Source organism: Diadema antillarum, unplaced genomic scaffold, assembly GCF_040938485.1.
Source record: "Diadema antillarum isolate AM-2024a unplaced genomic scaffold, OU_Dant_1.0 scf00000206, whole genome shotgun sequence".
NCBI lineage: Eukaryota > Metazoa > Echinodermata > Echinoidea > Diadematoida > Diadematidae > Diadema > Diadema antillarum.
In genome coordinates this window covers 684,245-701,210 of record NW_027271095.1, presented here as the reverse complement: position 1 = coordinate 701,210, position 16,966 = coordinate 684,245, and the positions used below count along the sequence as shown (strand labels likewise).

At 38.7% G+C, this 16,966-nt stretch overlaps 1 protein-coding gene across 1 annotated transcript in view; it reads right to left on the bottom strand.

The window, feature by feature from the left end:
- The window catches only part of LOC139724078 (sarcoplasmic/endoplasmic reticulum calcium ATPase 1-like), a 63,149-nt gene extending 52,133 nt beyond the window's left edge, over positions 1-11,016 (bottom strand). Inside the window, exons 1-3 of the mRNA XM_071635281.1 lie at positions 10,863-11,016; positions 9,976-10,551; positions 135-152 (exon numbers count right to left, since the gene is read on the bottom strand). Coding sequence (XP_071491382.1) covers positions 135-152; positions 9,976-10,102 — 145 coding nt within the window. The 5' untranslated portion in view covers positions 10,103-10,551; positions 10,863-11,016. The remainder of the gene's footprint in view (positions 1-134; positions 153-9,975; positions 10,552-10,862) is intronic.
- Between the last annotated feature and the right edge of the window lie 5,950 nt (positions 11,017-16,966).

Below are 16,966 nucleotides of genomic sequence, written 5' to 3'. Positions count from 1 at the left end.
AAAAAATTTTCAAAGATTAAAAAACATAAAAACAAAAAACACAAGAAGAATATGTCTCGAGTTTCATCAGAAGAAAACATTACGTTAGATATTGTGAAATAGCATTTAAATAAGTTACAATTTTGTAAACTCACCCTCTTCAGCAGGTAGTTCTTTCATGTGGGAGAGAAAAGACAAAGAAATCTCATCACATATACTTTTTTAAAAATGTACATCTTTTCCTCATTGCTTCTTTTTATGTTGTTATTGGTGGTAATGAGTCATTTTATGACAAGGGCAACATTCATTCAAACTTGGGTAAATAGATTTGACTTACAGATACTAACTTCAGTCAATCAAAAACAGTAGTAAACAATTAAGAGCAGATCAAAGACATTGAAATCCAAAATGTGTTGCTTTCTGTTGCACTACATGACCAAGGCAATGCAATAGCTCAGGCCTGATAATAGCAAGCATGGTCATGTTTAAAGCAAGAAGAAATGTTAAATGTTCACAGCTTTTGAATCACATTGAATTATGCGGTTTACTAATGAAGTAAGGTAATCCTAAATTGTTTACTTGACCAAGACTGAATTTCTTGCAAGGTATTTGGTCACTGGTTGTAAACATCCTCATGTAAATTATAAATGCTGATCACAATTATTTCAGATCAAGGCCAATAAGCTACAGTAGAAGTAGATCACTGAGCCACTGTAGGCCTTGCGATAAGCACAAATATAATGGAAGGCACAAAATGCGTGCTGAAATGAATTTCAACACACAACAAAATATGGTAATGAAAAAAAAAAATCAACACAGAATACACAGGATCTGATCTTGTTCTATTGAGTACATGCAGGCCTTATATCTTTGGTATAATTGCTACAGAACCATGTTGTCTTGGCTGAAAATCAGAAAAAATGTGAACAAATTTTACAAGGAAAAATCTTTTAAAAAAATACAAAACACTCATCATTTTATCTGATTCTCATCAAAAGGCAATCATTATCAAACATTTTTTTAAAGATATCTTTACAATATAAACTGAAATGATGTCAAATATATTATTTATAAACTCATGCCAAAAAAAGAAAGACAAAAATCCTGATATAATGAAAAAAAACACTAATGCTCTGAAGGGTGATGAATATCATTCACTTTGCAACTTAGAGAGCAGGTACAATGTACATTGAAACTATTGTTTTTGATACCAGTAGCATTGTATGTTGTGAATGACAACACAACACTATAAAACAGCCTGTGAAAACTCATCAAACAGTACTAGCAGCTGAACATCCATGATATGCAGAAGACAACAATATATACATGTATATCTAAAAGTATACACCATGTAACACACCTCAATTACATTTGTGACATGGATGTACAGTGTAGTATGTATGTACAACTGTATTTAAAAATAATCAATATCTTTACATAGATTCACCATAAACATGTGTTTATGGGTTCTATGTGAAGAGTTCTACAGACAAATTATCCATTAAATTTCTGGAATATGGAGAGTTTGTTGGGGAAAAAATACAAACCACAAAAACAAAACCCTATTTAGTAATATCGGCTGACATATAAAATGTACCAAAACAGAAAAAGAGAATATTGGGCAGTCAAAAAGTTGTGACCCTGTACAAAAAGCAAGTTTTTTGTGTAATATGGCTTCTTCTGTGCATGAGGGCTAGCGCACCAAACACATACAGAATACCAATCCACCTCCCAGCAAGACATTAAGCCCAAGACTTCATTCTTTTTAAGCAAGAAGAGAGAACTGTACAATATGGTATACACCATGTACATGTATTTGTTTCAAGACAATGTTTTGCAAATTGGGACTGATAAGACAATTTTTAGGGTGGATGATTTCTTAATCAATCAGAATTTTGTTCAGAAGAAAAACAGTTTGGAATTTCCCACCTTAAGGAGGCAACCTTTTCTTGAGTTTTGCATTTCATGAATATCAGTCACCTTGCAAATTTTGAAAAAAATAATGAAAATCCCAGCAAGATATATCAAACATAGAGTGCTTCAGCCTGCATGACCAAAAAAAAAAAATCCCACCAAGCTTTCTATATTCCAAAAATGTATTTTGGAAAAAAAAAAATTGTCAGCGTTTACAGTTGATTTCAACTGGAGAACTTTCATCCATAAAACCCATCATCATATGTTGTAAACATAATACAGTATAAATATGTTCATTATCTAACTGTACTGTTTTCTGATTACCATGATGTTTGTTAGGCTACTAGTACTGTTAGGTGCATTTTAATGTTGATAAATCACATAAAATTTGTGTGAAGTTTCTTGTTTTTCTTTTAAATAACAGAGAATTCCTGAGTGCAATCTTAAAAGCACAACAATAAATACTTGATCAAAGTGGATAAAAATCAGGGAAGTTCTAAAATTGTAAAGTTTACATAACAGAAGAGTTTTTTAACAGTCGATATATGGAAATAAGGAGTTGATGATATCATCACTTCAGAACTTGCCAAATAGTTTGTACATAAAGTCTTCAAATTTCCATATTTTTTGTTCAATATACAAATGACGCACAGGTCTGAGTGTGTCAGTCGGAATTGTGTGCATAAGGTAACTATTAAACTCCATAGTTACCGCATGTACACTATATTCTGACTGACGCACGAAAAGACATGAGCGTCATCTGTTTTATAGAATGGGTAATTTTCTTGCCAAAAACCCATTTTTCTATTGTGTTGCCCGATGACAAATTTACTGCTGGCATTTCCTTTTGGCTTGCCATAGACGAGAGCCCGAAAACCATGCTTCAGTTTTTACTGGACGCATGGTTTCTCTTCAGAACCATGCATCAGTACCATGCATCAGTAAAAACTGATGCATGGTTGTTTTAGCTAATAGGCATCTCTTACTGAGTGCGCGAACGCTTGCTTAGTGCGCGAACCTTTGTTACAAGTATGCATACTCTTGCTACAAGTATGCATACTCTTGCTACAAGTGCACGATAACATGTTTACCACTGTGACTCAGCATGCGGGCAGTAAAAATCAACACATAGCTCTCGACCAATGAGATTGATGGATTCTCGCTACCCATTCTATAAATGCATTATGCCCTAGTCTCAATTCCTAATGCACATGGTACCTGTAATGTCAGCTGTTTGTAACTGTTGTGTAATCATTAGCAAATCATTAGATTTCATAACTTTCTTATTAGTTTTAAAATTTGTAAAAATTTTCAGATTAACTTTGAACTTGTCCAGAATTTGGCTTTGAAGAATACAAAGTAAAAAAAAAAAAAAAAAAACCTTCGTAAAGAGTCTTTGTGGCTTTACTCAAGATATATATATAACTTGTATGTCAGAAATGTAAACATTTCATCAAATTCATTCAAAGGAACATTTCCATGATTTGAGGAATCAGCCAGCTTGGTGTTCCACTTTGCTCATGAGCAGAAAAAGCTCATTTGTACCAACAGGGCATGTCTGTTTTTAAAGTCACCGAGCATGTTAATTCTGGATGCCCACATCTCTGCATTATAATGACATTTATACGCATGGGACTTTATAGACTAGCCTTACAGAGTGTTGTATGGGCCAAAATCGGCAAAAATGCAACACAAAAATGTAGAAATGCTAAAAAATTCTCATTGCACCTAAGATTCAGAGGATGTTGATTTATTGCACAAATTGCTTGAAATGTTCATGTTAGATCTTTTAACGTACAGTAATTTGAGCCTCATTTGCTGATTTTTATCTTTGTCGTCCATGCAGTACAAATGTGTACAGCGAGTTGTGGGTATGAAATGTGATTCTGATGCATGGAGAAGATGTGAAAGATGTTGATCATTCCATTACAAAAATCATGTCCAAAATAATGCAATTTTACACCATGCTAAAAGATAGACAGAAAGATCGGTCTGTCCGGAGGACTCTTTTATATTTTGCCATTAACGCTGTCCTCCGTAAGTGGTCGAGGGGTTCATTGGTCACATACTAGACAGAAAGATCCGTCTGTCCGGAGGAGTCTTTTATATTTTTACGTTATCGCTCTTGTATACGGAGGGGATCCGTGAAGCCAGACGCAGTCTCCGCGGAACATTCCCCGACGGACAGATACAGACCGATCTTTCGCTCAAGCTAAAAGATAACTTTTTGTAGAGGGGGTCAATTTGAAGTCTTTTTTCCAAAACTCAAGAGTAAATAATTTGGTAACATGATTTTGATTTTGAAAAATTTGTAATTTTCAAGACTCTGCCCTCTGGTGAATAACTAGTGTCATTTTTGGCCAAAATTTCATCCTCTGAGAACAGAATTCAGAGCCACAAAAAATAAGCATCCGGTGATAAGATCCACTTTCCTACAACTTAGTGAATAACCTGCTGAACTAATATATATTATCATGTGTGGGACTATGAAATGTGCCAATGTCCTGATGAGCAAACCGGCACATCATACCAGGTTTTATACCCCACATTTAAGTATGTTTGACCAATGGGATTACTTAATTTGGAACACGTGACCGAGAGATGTTTTTCTCCCAACATCCATGCTGTGGGACTCTCATAGTACGTGTATGTGGGATAGTCAATTTCGTAAGCACTTTTTATATACCCGCGATTAGATATCACTCACATCTATCGGCCATGGGCACACATCCGTGCACATCGCACAATTATCGATATGATACATCAGTATCGCCTGTTATCATTTTAGATCTAACGCTACTCTCGTTCAATCGAGTGCCGCCATGGCACGGACCGTGGTTTTATGGTACAACCACCTGTGTCGTAAACATTCAGCACGATTGTAAAATAAAAATCTAGATAGACCCTATATTAGGGTGTCTGAAGGTAATTTACAATATTGCTTTGAATGTCTTTCCGAGATTTTGCTTAGATATTTGATAAGAGATATGTCTAAATACAAAATGTGCCAAATATCAAGGCTCACAGATGTTTTAATCACGAGATATAAGCTTCGAAAGTTGATGCCAGATTAGACTATTTTGGCCAGAATCGCGTGAAAAAAGTGGTTCACAGCGCGAGTGCGAGCACGTAAGATTTGCCCGCACAGCCCGGCTCGCGTGCGATCAATTGATGAGCGCACAGAGGCCATTAATACGCAACCTTCCATAGCGATTCCCGGCTTGGATACGCACTCGTTAAGTCCCGCCCACTCTAACGTATGGCGCACGTTACGCTCTGCAGTGTGTACTGTATACTGGACATAAACACGGAAGCTGTTTGAGCTATCTCGCCATGTAACCATCCATCGGCCTGGCCTGCATCACCGGGGCCGGGGCCGCCTAGGGATGGGCCTGCAGATCGCGCCCGGTCGAACGCATACTGCCGGCATTAAACACTTACGAAGAGCCTGAAATCAGCGCTGATCAGATCGGAAAGGGTGTGTAAAGTGAGTATGATCGATATTGAAGTATAGTTTGACCTAAATTGTAAAATCAAGAATTCAGAGTCGGCGGTGTCTACCTTACCGATATGCGTTTTGATTCCACTTTCATACACGTGGCCGGCTTCTACATTGCTCAGTGTACGTTACGCGCACACGTGTACCTGTACAGCAGTACGAGTATCGACTCAGGATTTTAGCTATTATTGCGTTGAAATTTGGAAGCGCAAGCACGAACTTTGCGCAGCTTTTTTTTTTTTTTTTGTCATTTTAAACACTTCTCTACATTTTCCTCTTTCCGTTTAAAAGTATATTTTATTGATTCTAGTGGTCTATTATTTTTCCCGTGAAAACTGTACTGCTCTGGTAATGCTTTTTCATACATGTGTTCCCCCTTTCATTCATTACAAGATATGTTTTTATCTTATTTTGTTTTTCCATTTTTTTTCATCCAAACTTCATCGCCTATTTGTAGCTTTCCTCACTCCTTCATTGTCTTGTTTTTTCTTCCAGGTATGCTTTTGATTTCATCAAGGTTCCAGGCTCTTGGTTTTCATCACATCTCTGCAGAACGGAACACGCAGACCTTTTTATAAAGGAAGTGTATACAACCACACGCGTGTGGACGTGTGTGTACATGTTGCACACACGGGGGGCTTTATTGCGTAGCGGGGAACACAAAGGTTGTGTGGCCACACACAGCGTGTTCCCCGCCACGCAATGGAGCTTCTCCGTGTGTGTGGCATGTACACACGCGTCCACGAGTGTGGCTGTATCCCAGCGACTCTAGCCATGGCTACAGCCACACTCGTGTGGCTGGATGGTAAAGACACACGCGTGTGGTTGTATACACTGCCTTTTATAAAACGGACATATTTTTTTTTTTTTAATTCCATGATCAACATTTTTAACGAGTGTTTCAATATGCATGTTTAGTGAAATACACGTGAATAATCAGCCAGTCATGTAACTAAGCTTATACATATTTTTGTGAATTTGCATTTGCTTCAAGCACTCAACCAATTACATCCACGCTGTGAAGTTTCACGCTATGAATAACTTGTCTCCGTATTAAATGTTGAATGGATGTAAAATTCAAAATGCTAAGGCTTCCTTGTTATCTCATCCCTGTGTTTGTATGTCACTCGTTGAGATTTATAAAACTTAGAAATACAGGCAAAACGATCAATTCTTCATAATTTTGACGAGAAACAGATAATGAAATATTCACATCCTCGTATAGGCCCTATCACACACATTAATTGGTGTACTCTTGTTGCAAAATATTGTACAGTGATAAATTTTTGGAAAGAAATAATGTGAGAACAGTAATATGTCCATCATCGCATTGTTGCTGATCGAGTATGACGTTCGATTTTCGTTTGCTCTTGGGTATAATTTGTGAGATATGGAATCTACATTTACGGAAACGTAACGCTGTTATCGACTACCGTTATCGCCGGACAAACGAGTGTCTAAAAATGAGAAGAAGAGGATATCAAATATGATTAATACTGGAAATTAATCAGAATAAAAGCAAAAAACAAAAAACAAAAAACGGAACAGTTATGAAAGAAATAATTATTGCGTCTTTAGGTTGATTTGTTGTCTTTTGTTTTACGTCGCGACGTGTTCGAAGCAGATGATTATGAACGGATCTAAACGGAGAATCGTTCCTTTATGCGTATTTCTCAGTTGACGTGAGTTTGTGTGTGTGTGTGTGTGTGTGTGTGTGTATGTGTTTGTGGGGATTTATTGTGTTTTGTCATTAATTGTTTATCTTTTGATCAGTGCTACATGATATCGCAATTCCGTCCACGTGTGTCATGAAAACGTGATGCCTCCGACTTTCTAGAATATGCGACAGTCATTCTTCCGCTGGAAGCAGTAAAATGTATATTTCGAACAGACAGTAACCATCGTTTGGAACCGTGAAACTTGACTTCGATGTAACAGAAGTGGAGAGGTAAGTTTTTTTTTTTACGTATTTTATCAGGTTTCCGATTTCCCGACACACTAAGAAAGCAAATGCAACGGAAATTTGTCTGCATTGAGCTGTTCATGCGATTGAGCGACACATTTGCGCAAGAAACAATTGTGGACAGATTCTCTCTTGAAGGAATAAGATTACACAGATTACAAACGTTAATCAAAACAAATACCCTGATTTTTTTTCTTTCAATTAGTCATTAGTTGCGGTTGAAAAACGTTCGCATTAGCATATTATAAATGCTTTCAAAAATAGCATAAAACAAAATAAAAACAACCCTTGTGTGCGCAAAGTCACGAGTATGCCGATAAGGGAGAGCAAAATGACAAATATAAGATATGCATTAAATTATCTACTTTGTAAAAATATTATTTTGACAAATATCAAAATTTGACATTTGATTAAAAAAAAAATACGGGATCCCAGGCGGAAACGAAGACTTGAGAAAACAAGACTTCGAAAACGTAATTCTTGGCAAGCTAGTTTATTGTTGATCGGCTAAGTGCAGTCATGAGGAATGAGCAAGTATTCATAATAATGTGAAATGCTTTAATAATTAATTAATTTATTATTTTCTTTCATTTTTCAATGTTTTATTTTGCGACTATTTAACCTCCGTTACCTTACGCTTTTGAGTGCTACGTGTGCTATATGCATGTCAAGTACTTCACACGTATCGGGCGGGCCGGCTCTGTATGCATTACGCGAAGCACGTGCGGACCTAATCTTCGCGCTGGAAGCGTCATTGTGGCTTGTTTCGCGTCAAATGCATATGCATCAGTCCGCTTTACGCGTTGTCGCGCTGAAGTGATGAATATGCAAGCCACGCCTCCTCCGTTCGCTGAGCTAGGGAGTGAGTGATATGGGTACTTTCAGCACACTTTTATAATATGATCCCGTGGAGCTAGCAAAAAACTAACCGTACCAATGGATTCCGGATAGCCGAAACCTCTTAACACTCAGTCAGCATTGCAAATAACGAATCCGTCTCGGAATAACAGCTAAGTTTATGTTTCTTTTGCCGATTTTCCCCAGAAATACTTCGTATTTTGAAATGCTGACTGAGGGTAGTATGGAGCAAACTCTGCCCTTTCAGATGATACCTAACTTGTCGAGATTGTTGATTGGGATCAACCTAAGAAATTGCTGGAAAGGTGATTTTTTAGCGGAAAACCGTGACCACTTTTTGATGCGCGCGCTCGCCATTCATAATACACGCAGCGCCACGCAAAACCTATGGGGAGAGATTTAGGGCGACACAACTCGGTGCGCGATCAGACACCCTACCTATATATATGTGGTTGATGAAATAAATTTTGATCAAATCTCAAGTTTGTTAATCGATGTGGGATATAGACCTAAAGCAAATAATCATCTCCTAATATCTATGTCTCGGGCAATGGATACAATCTAACAATCATCACATTGCCTCAGTGATCTGAGGTGTCTATGTATCAGCCCTCGCCTTCAGCTTGGCCTGGTAGCCACCTCATGGATCATCTCCGCGATGTTAGATTGTAACCATCGCCCTCACAGTCGATGATTATTTGCTTAATGTGTACTCTGCCACAAAGGGGGGCGCGCTGACAGCACATCGAATGGTCACTCATTACGTGAATCTTTATGAGTTGATATCAGTTCGGGAAACCCACTCACAAGGGGGGCCCCTCCTTATAAGTACTCAGAGCTCAGTCGCCACGTCTGCACTCAAGCATTGCCGCGCCGCCGCGCCTGGCGACACTCACGCCAGTAATCGCTCGCATTTCAGCATTCGCATGGGTCGTTTGACATCGCATTTAAATCCATGATTTTAGATATGATGCCTCAAACCGATTTTGCTCAAATTTCGTGAGTAACTAGGAAACTTGTGAAGCTTTATGGACATAATCAAGCGAATTGCCGCAGTCCTTTCATTTTCGCGTTGCATTGCAAAAAAGCGTGGAGACTCCTTATAAGGGGTGCCCCGGGGGTTACTTATAAGGGGGACGGGGTTACTTATAAGGGGGACGGGTTACTTATAAGGAGGGGCCCCCCTTGTGAGTGGGTTTCCCGAACTGATATGGGTGTCCTGCTGCGTGTTGAGTTGCGTTTGTCAAAGTCGTATAGGACTTCTAGCTCTAATGAACTTTTACAATCCGTGATCATATCATTTCTTCTGACTTTTTCAGAGTCAAGAAAGGCCAGAGGGTGTAAGATTTTCCAGTCTCAAAAGTGTTTTGATGTTGTAACTTTTCAACCCCATAAGAGGTCTAACTTAGTAGAGAAATGATGCAAACCGGGAAACTCTTAACGTTAGATCTTTCTGTTGATGTTACACTTAAATTTTACAGTTAGACTAAATTCTACTAGGCCTATTAAATACTTAACGTTAGACCTCTCCCTAAATCACATTGTCATTGTCATACTCACGTAGGCCTACTCAGTCATTAACACGTGATTAATCTTGATCATTTTAAGTGGCATAGGTTCTAGAAGTACCAAGTAGGTCTATAACGCTAAAAGTTAGTAAGTAGACGTGTAGACTGTCCCTCTCCATAGCTAACTGTTAGAGGTCTAACTCAACTGTTACAGTTTCTAGATATCTAACAGGCTCTTTGCAACACCAACTCACCATTAGGACCAAATTTAGCAAGTCGCTGTTTTACCACATGAGGTGCCAAGCCTACCGACTCCTTCACGTCGTAGTATTGACGAACTTCATCCGGAGTGCGAGTGTGGGGCAGTTCTAGAAGCTCCATTGCATTGAGAGATGTAGAAGTGGCTATTTAACTGTAACGTTACACTTCTCCGTTATGACAGTAACGTTAACGTTAGAGCCCAGTTTGTACCGTCGTCCCAGGCCCAGGAACAAGCCACAAGAACGAAAGGTTTCCCAGTGCTTTATCAAATGGCAACCCACCAGTTCACAGACACAGGGTCTGCTGCCAACCAGGTACTGCGATTGATTCGTTCCAATCGCGTTGTGCACGTGCAGATCTAGCCCCCGAAAGATCTGCCGGTAGGTGACTTGTCACGGGCCTGTATGAATGAAACCAAAGTGCTGCTGATGCACGGGGTGGGTGCAATGCTGAGGCTGTTGTGCAAAGTCAGTGGTCACAGTACAGAGAGCTAGCTTCGCATGCGTCCAGCGCTGCTCAGGATCAATGGCTTCACCAATCTCTGGCACAGGCACGGCACAGACAGAGCGCTTGAGAGAGAACACGTTAAAATCAATGTTATGAATGCCCAACAAGTATTCGGAGACTGAAATTTATCAGCATGCAAAAGCTACTGCTGCTCACTAGGAATGTAAGTCCTATAAAGTGACCCTAGGTGGTTCACAGCGCCTCTCCCACCAAGATGGTTAAATCTACGATAGTAAGAAGTTACACATTTACGATATATCGTTATTCGCAAACTTTGTTCGATTGGGGGGGGGGGATGGAAGGGGACGTATCGCAAAATGTACGTTACTACAACACTATACTCGATATTCTCAGGTATCGATTACATACTCACGATTATGTTGTTGAGATCGTGTGCAGTTCGTAAATTGGCACCATATCGGGGGTGCGTAGTATGCAATGTGAACGCAGAGTTCCCGTCGTACCGTCCGTAGATGCAACGCAGAGACGCGTGTGTGTTGGGTATGGATGAGGCCAGGTGAAGCTCGCTATGGCATTCATCACTCAACGCGTAAGTACGAACTACACGTTACATACGCTGGCCTTCCAGCAGGCTTGATATGTGGACCATTCTGATTGGTTCAAATCAGGATTAGCGGCCTTTGACCAATCGTCGCTCTCGTTACTCAACTCGGTTTGACGTCAATCGAGATTCCCTGACGTGGATCATGCAGAGGAAGGGAAACTACAATTTTCTCGCAACACAGGCAAATATTGCGCAAAAAACGGGGTGTTTTGTTTTGTTTTGTTTTGTTTTTAAGTTGGGACCAGTTTGTCAGTGTTGAATTTGGCATAAACGAGAGAAGAGAGAGGAAAATCTCAGGAGAATATCAATGTAAACGCAAATAGCATGCATGCGTCAAATGATATCACAGTGTATCCTACTATTACTATACAAATGATGCACACTACGTATCGGGAAAGTGAAAAGTTTCCCAAATATTCCCTTAGAAATATAAGATTGTGATTTCTCTTCACTTCTTTGGTTTGTGCTTGTAAGTGAAAGTATTATTACTTGCAATTGTTGTAACAGTATAAGCAGTATGGTATTGATGATAATGATGATAATAATAATAATAACAATAATAATAAAAGCAGCTTCGACATAACTTGGACGATGTGGGTGTGCACGACCGAGTGCAAAAACAGAATTATTTCTTTCAATCGCGAGCAACCAAATCTACAATCATTTTTGTGCTGTAATTGCCTGCAAAAAACAAAACAAAACAAAAAGGCTACGAGGCACGGCGATTCTCTGCAAAAACCCAGTCAGATGTGTAACCCATGCACCTCCCTGCATGCATAATCCATAATGCAAGCACTCTCAGGATTGATGTCTCCAGGGAGGTTCGTCAGCTCCACAGAACTCTAGCTCTCACACCTCCCTGATGTCTCTGAGATCTTTCGTACTTTCATCGACACTAATTTTGTTAGCGTTTAGTGTGTGGTTGTTTTTTTCATGGGGATTGTGTGTGTGTGTGCTTGTGTGCGTATCATGGTTTATTTTAGTGGTTTATGATTCCTATCGATGGAACGCTAACTACGATGGTTATACTACAATATATTGTACGTGTACTTCTTTTGTGCTTACTTTAAACATAATTGATATTTGTATTCCACAATTACAATGACATCTGATTAATATTCTGCAACTAAGAATCAGCATGAATCTTCCATGCCTGATGTTATTGTCCAACCCAAGGACAGCTAAGTGACCAAGATGGACAATGCCACCATTGCGTAGCTAAGGAGAACTATACCATGACACAGATTCTTAGAGACGAGAACAAAAAGAGTGCAATTTACAAGCACAACAGACAAAATCTGATCAAAATCGGACAAAGATTATATAGAGAAGTTATGAAATGTTGAATTTTCAGTGATCATTAATATTAGGAGTTATTAATTGTAAAGTTAATGATGATTTAAATTTATAAATGTTTTAAACTTTTAGAGTAGTCTTTTTTTTGTACCCGCATCAATGAGAAGCTATATGAGGTGATGACATCTACCGTCTCACTCATTTGCATTATCATTCCTTATAGGCAGCTGTTCGAGAACTGTGTTGCAAAAAAAAAAAATAGCGAATGTTTGTCTTCTTCTTAATTTCTAAAAGATTCATTCTAATTTTGAGCAAATATTCATCGTTGAGCTTGTAAACCTTTACTCTTTCTTTTCACCGTTTTCAGACTAAGTTTTGAGTGATCCAGAATTTCCCTTTTAGACATGGAATATGCTTTAATCATAACAGTTAACATTATGTTTTCATTCAACGTTTTAGATACATTCTGAAAAGATATGTTATGATTTTATATTGATCACCGAGAGGAATCAACTAAATACAAGCTGTGCTTTTTAGTGGATCACTCTTTTCCAACGCTTTACTTACTTCTTGGCGTTATTTCTGTATATGCGTTGTTTGTTTTGATACAAATACAGTGTATTATACATTCATTCGGACATTATTAAAGTTGTAAGTACCATTTTTTATATTGTGTGTATGAATATACTTACGTTTTGCTTGTATACGTTGTATTATGTATCGCCTTTTGTTCGATGGAAAGAAATTGGTGCATATGCACAAAAATTCACCATTTTTAAGGATGCAAAATGCCAAAAGTTTCCAACGCTGAAAATGAATCCGAATCATGTGACTTTCATTGTGCTCATTTTTGTGCTCATTGTTGCCTTATCCTGATTACGTGGTCATCACCCCATGCGTGTGCTCATTTTTTCCCCTTGTACACTATTTGTTTTGTTTTGTGTTGTTTTTTGTGTGTGCGTGTTTTCACTTCGGTCATCGATGTTTATTCCACTTGAGGTATAGATGCGCAAAACAAATATTCATAACACGGCATCTTATGTCAAAGAATATAATACCTTTAAATAGAATGTGGGTGAAATCTTTCATAAAAACCACCCTCCCCAAAATGTACTAAACTACTCAACAATCTCTCTGATAATTTTGTTATCAAAACAATTAATCAAGATTTCATCAATAATTATAAGCAGGTGAATGAAATATTCTTTTTTAAGAATTTGTAAACAGTAAACACAATTTAACTAGATGTGAATTATATTCCAACAAGACTATCTTCCTGCCCGTATATGTCTTTGAATGATATTTCTCTCTCTGCCCTTTAAGCCCTCCTCCCTAACTCTCCCTCACATCCTCTCCCTCCTTTACCTTCCTGCTCCCCTCTAATCCTACCCTTTTTCCCTAACCCGGGGAGGGGCAATACAATCATGTTCAGTCTTGGGGGAACATTCACGCGAGGAAACTTTGGCATTTTTTAGAAATTACATTTCAATTCAATTCTGTCATTTTTTTTTCTATCATGATCAAACAAACACAACATGGAACAGGCAGATGGAGAAGCGAGAATAGAGAAGAAAAAGGGGGAAAATGGAAAGAGAGAGATCTGTGAACAAACCATTCCATCGTCAGGACAAGAGAGAGTCCAAAAATCATTTCATAAACAATGATATTGTGTATGAAAAGTATCGTATGTCAACAGCAATCTCATCAATTATTTGAAAATCTAACACTCGAGCTTTATAGGGAACTTTTTCTGGGGTCAATTCCCCCATTCTCCCACTGCCGCTGCGTACGGCCCTGGAGAAGGGTACAGAGTTTACGGGTTGAAATAACACTTTGTTAAAGACCATTATCGCCAATGGGTGAGACAAAATTATGGCCAATTTAAGGCATTGAATGTTTCAGTATACCTTTCCACTTCTTTAAAAGATTGTGTAACTCATGTCTTCTCTTCGCTGCCTTTTACCAACCCGTCTAAATTCCTATCCCCATATAACGTTTTAAGTTTTCCCCAAATCAGTCAAAATCTATCATCTTGTATCACACACACTCGCATACCGCCAGTGTAGTCCCGTTAGCAGAAAACTCCTTTGATTTGGTCCTTCATAATTCCCATTCCATTATGAATTCCAAATAGATTATGCTAATCTCCGCGATTACCCATCACTTCGGAACAACTAGAGATAAGGAGACATACCGGTAATTAGTCTAAACAAACCCTAATTTCTTCAGCAGATTAATCTTCCTCATTCATGTCGAATCTCTCTGCTTTCAGCACAGCAACCCCAAAAGCTTTTGACTTGAGTCAACAGATCTTTGTAATTTAATTCATTCGTATAATTTTTATGTCCAACGAAATATACTCCCAAAATGTTCAATCTTGTCACTGTATTTATCATAGGACTGGTAACGCTCCCGTTTTTCTTCTATTTTTCCTATTTAATCAATTAAATGGTTTTTTTTCTGCATTAATATAGACCCCTAGGTCAGAGAAGGCTCAGAATATTATCCCACATTCATGGAAGGTGATCGATGCTTCATTTTTAGCAGACAACGTCATACATCAGTGTACAATATCTGCCGCATGAACTATACCAAACTAAGCTCCTTTGATAATGCTATATCTTCTCTCAGTGCAAGTGCCAAATTGTTGATTACTAGCAGCAACAAATAATTGTGAAATTGAATCATTCTGTGATACTCCTCGACTGACAATTAAAAAAAAACTGTTGCGAAACTTCCATTTATGACACAAATATATTATGATACCTTTATACACTGGTCTTAACCCAAGAGCAGGAAGACTGCCCAAACCCAAATAGTGATTCTATACCTTGGAAAGAAAAGTGTATACACTGTATGTAAACAGAATCAAATGCTTTTTCAAAATCAACTGCTATATAATGAAAACATCTTCTTCGCAGTAATCATTGTTGTGAATTGAAAAATCACATCGTCTACGATATACCAGGCTCATTATAGTGCACTGTATCTATATAGCTTCACCAATATTCCTATCATTCATGTAGATGACCTTCCTGATTTGGGTGAATAATTTCACTTAGAACCTCTTTTATTCGATTTATACCATTTGATAACTTTGAGAACTGTGTTTGATAATGTGATCGACCTGATACAGGATATTTTCCATCTTTACCATCATCTTTTATCATCTTTATGATTTTTTCAGATATAGTATTACAATTCAACTTTAGCTCTGACAACGAAGATGAACTCGGTTGGCTTTGTGGAGATACCAAGCATCGCATACCTGACTCATAGTTGAGTATAGGTCTGATGCATCGCGTGCTGAGCAGTGCAGGTCAGTGACGTGATACCTGCACGTCGAGGGACCCAGGTCGGCTGGTGGGTGGTACATCAGCACTTCGGCGATGACCTAGCATCGCTTGACGGTGGACCACCACGATGTTCAGACTAAGGTTTGAACTCCATGAAAGCAGTCACTGTTTCCTTCTTTGGTAGCTATGCTGCTCTTCCTGCTACCCTCTGCTCCATCTGTGATAATGTGCAAGCAGACATTAACCTAATAGGTCCTATATATAATTATATTTCTTTTAAAATGCTCTGTTCGACTGTATAGCATTCCAAGAATAGTGCTGCCTGAGTCAACCGTGCCTTTCAAGTGTAAAATTTGTAGTCCCTTGACGCTAAGAAAAGGAGAATGAAATTCAAATGAGTGCCTCTTACTTGAAAGTCGTGTTTCAAGCATAACTTTTTTTTTCTTTTATAAATTATGAAGACACACTGGAAAACCTGTATGCTACGTTGCAACGATATCTTGGCGTGTAATAAAACAAGATTATAAGGGGCCTATCCCATCCCATTGTCAAATCGACAAAGGGCTTGTTACGCCTTGCTGCTGTCGGCATTCTTCAGACCAGTATAACAAGACATGCTCATCATTGGAAAGGCTTATTTTTACTTGCCATCAAATTCTACGGGTATGTAAAGTAAGAGCATGCGGGGGGGGGGGGGGGGGGGGACACCGCATGCAGCGCCACTTAAAGCTGTCTAAACCTTTATCATGGGATAAGTGCGTTCTAAAGGATACTACCGTACGTCATCAGTTTAAAGACAGCCTTCGGCGCCGAATCCCCAGCACGCCACAGAACAGAGCCTGAACGATAATTTAGACTGCTCTGTTACGAATGTCTCTCGAATCAGCCCCTCATTCTACATGCTTATGTCACATTTTACGTGGCCAATACATAATTGTAAAAATAACTTCCTATATACGCACGTAACTCCGTGGAGGGAGAAAAACAAATATACATCAGGGAGTTGTCTAAATACGTTGGTTAAACAAAGTAATCGAAGACGCGTGCAGTGCATTTAAAGCAGCCATGAATATGTTAGGACATAATCATTAACATGGCATACCAGTACAAACAGAAAATAGGCACATGCAATAAGAGTGATAACTGTGATGTAATCAGGAAAGACATGAAATACACAATTTTATAATCTGTAGACGTCCGATAACCTTGCAATGTTCCCACTAGCCGTTTCGCGTTTTCGACGAGGGATCTTATTGTCCTTTCACGTAGTTGCAGCCCGGAGTTGCAGATATACACAACACTGCCATTCTATACGTGCAA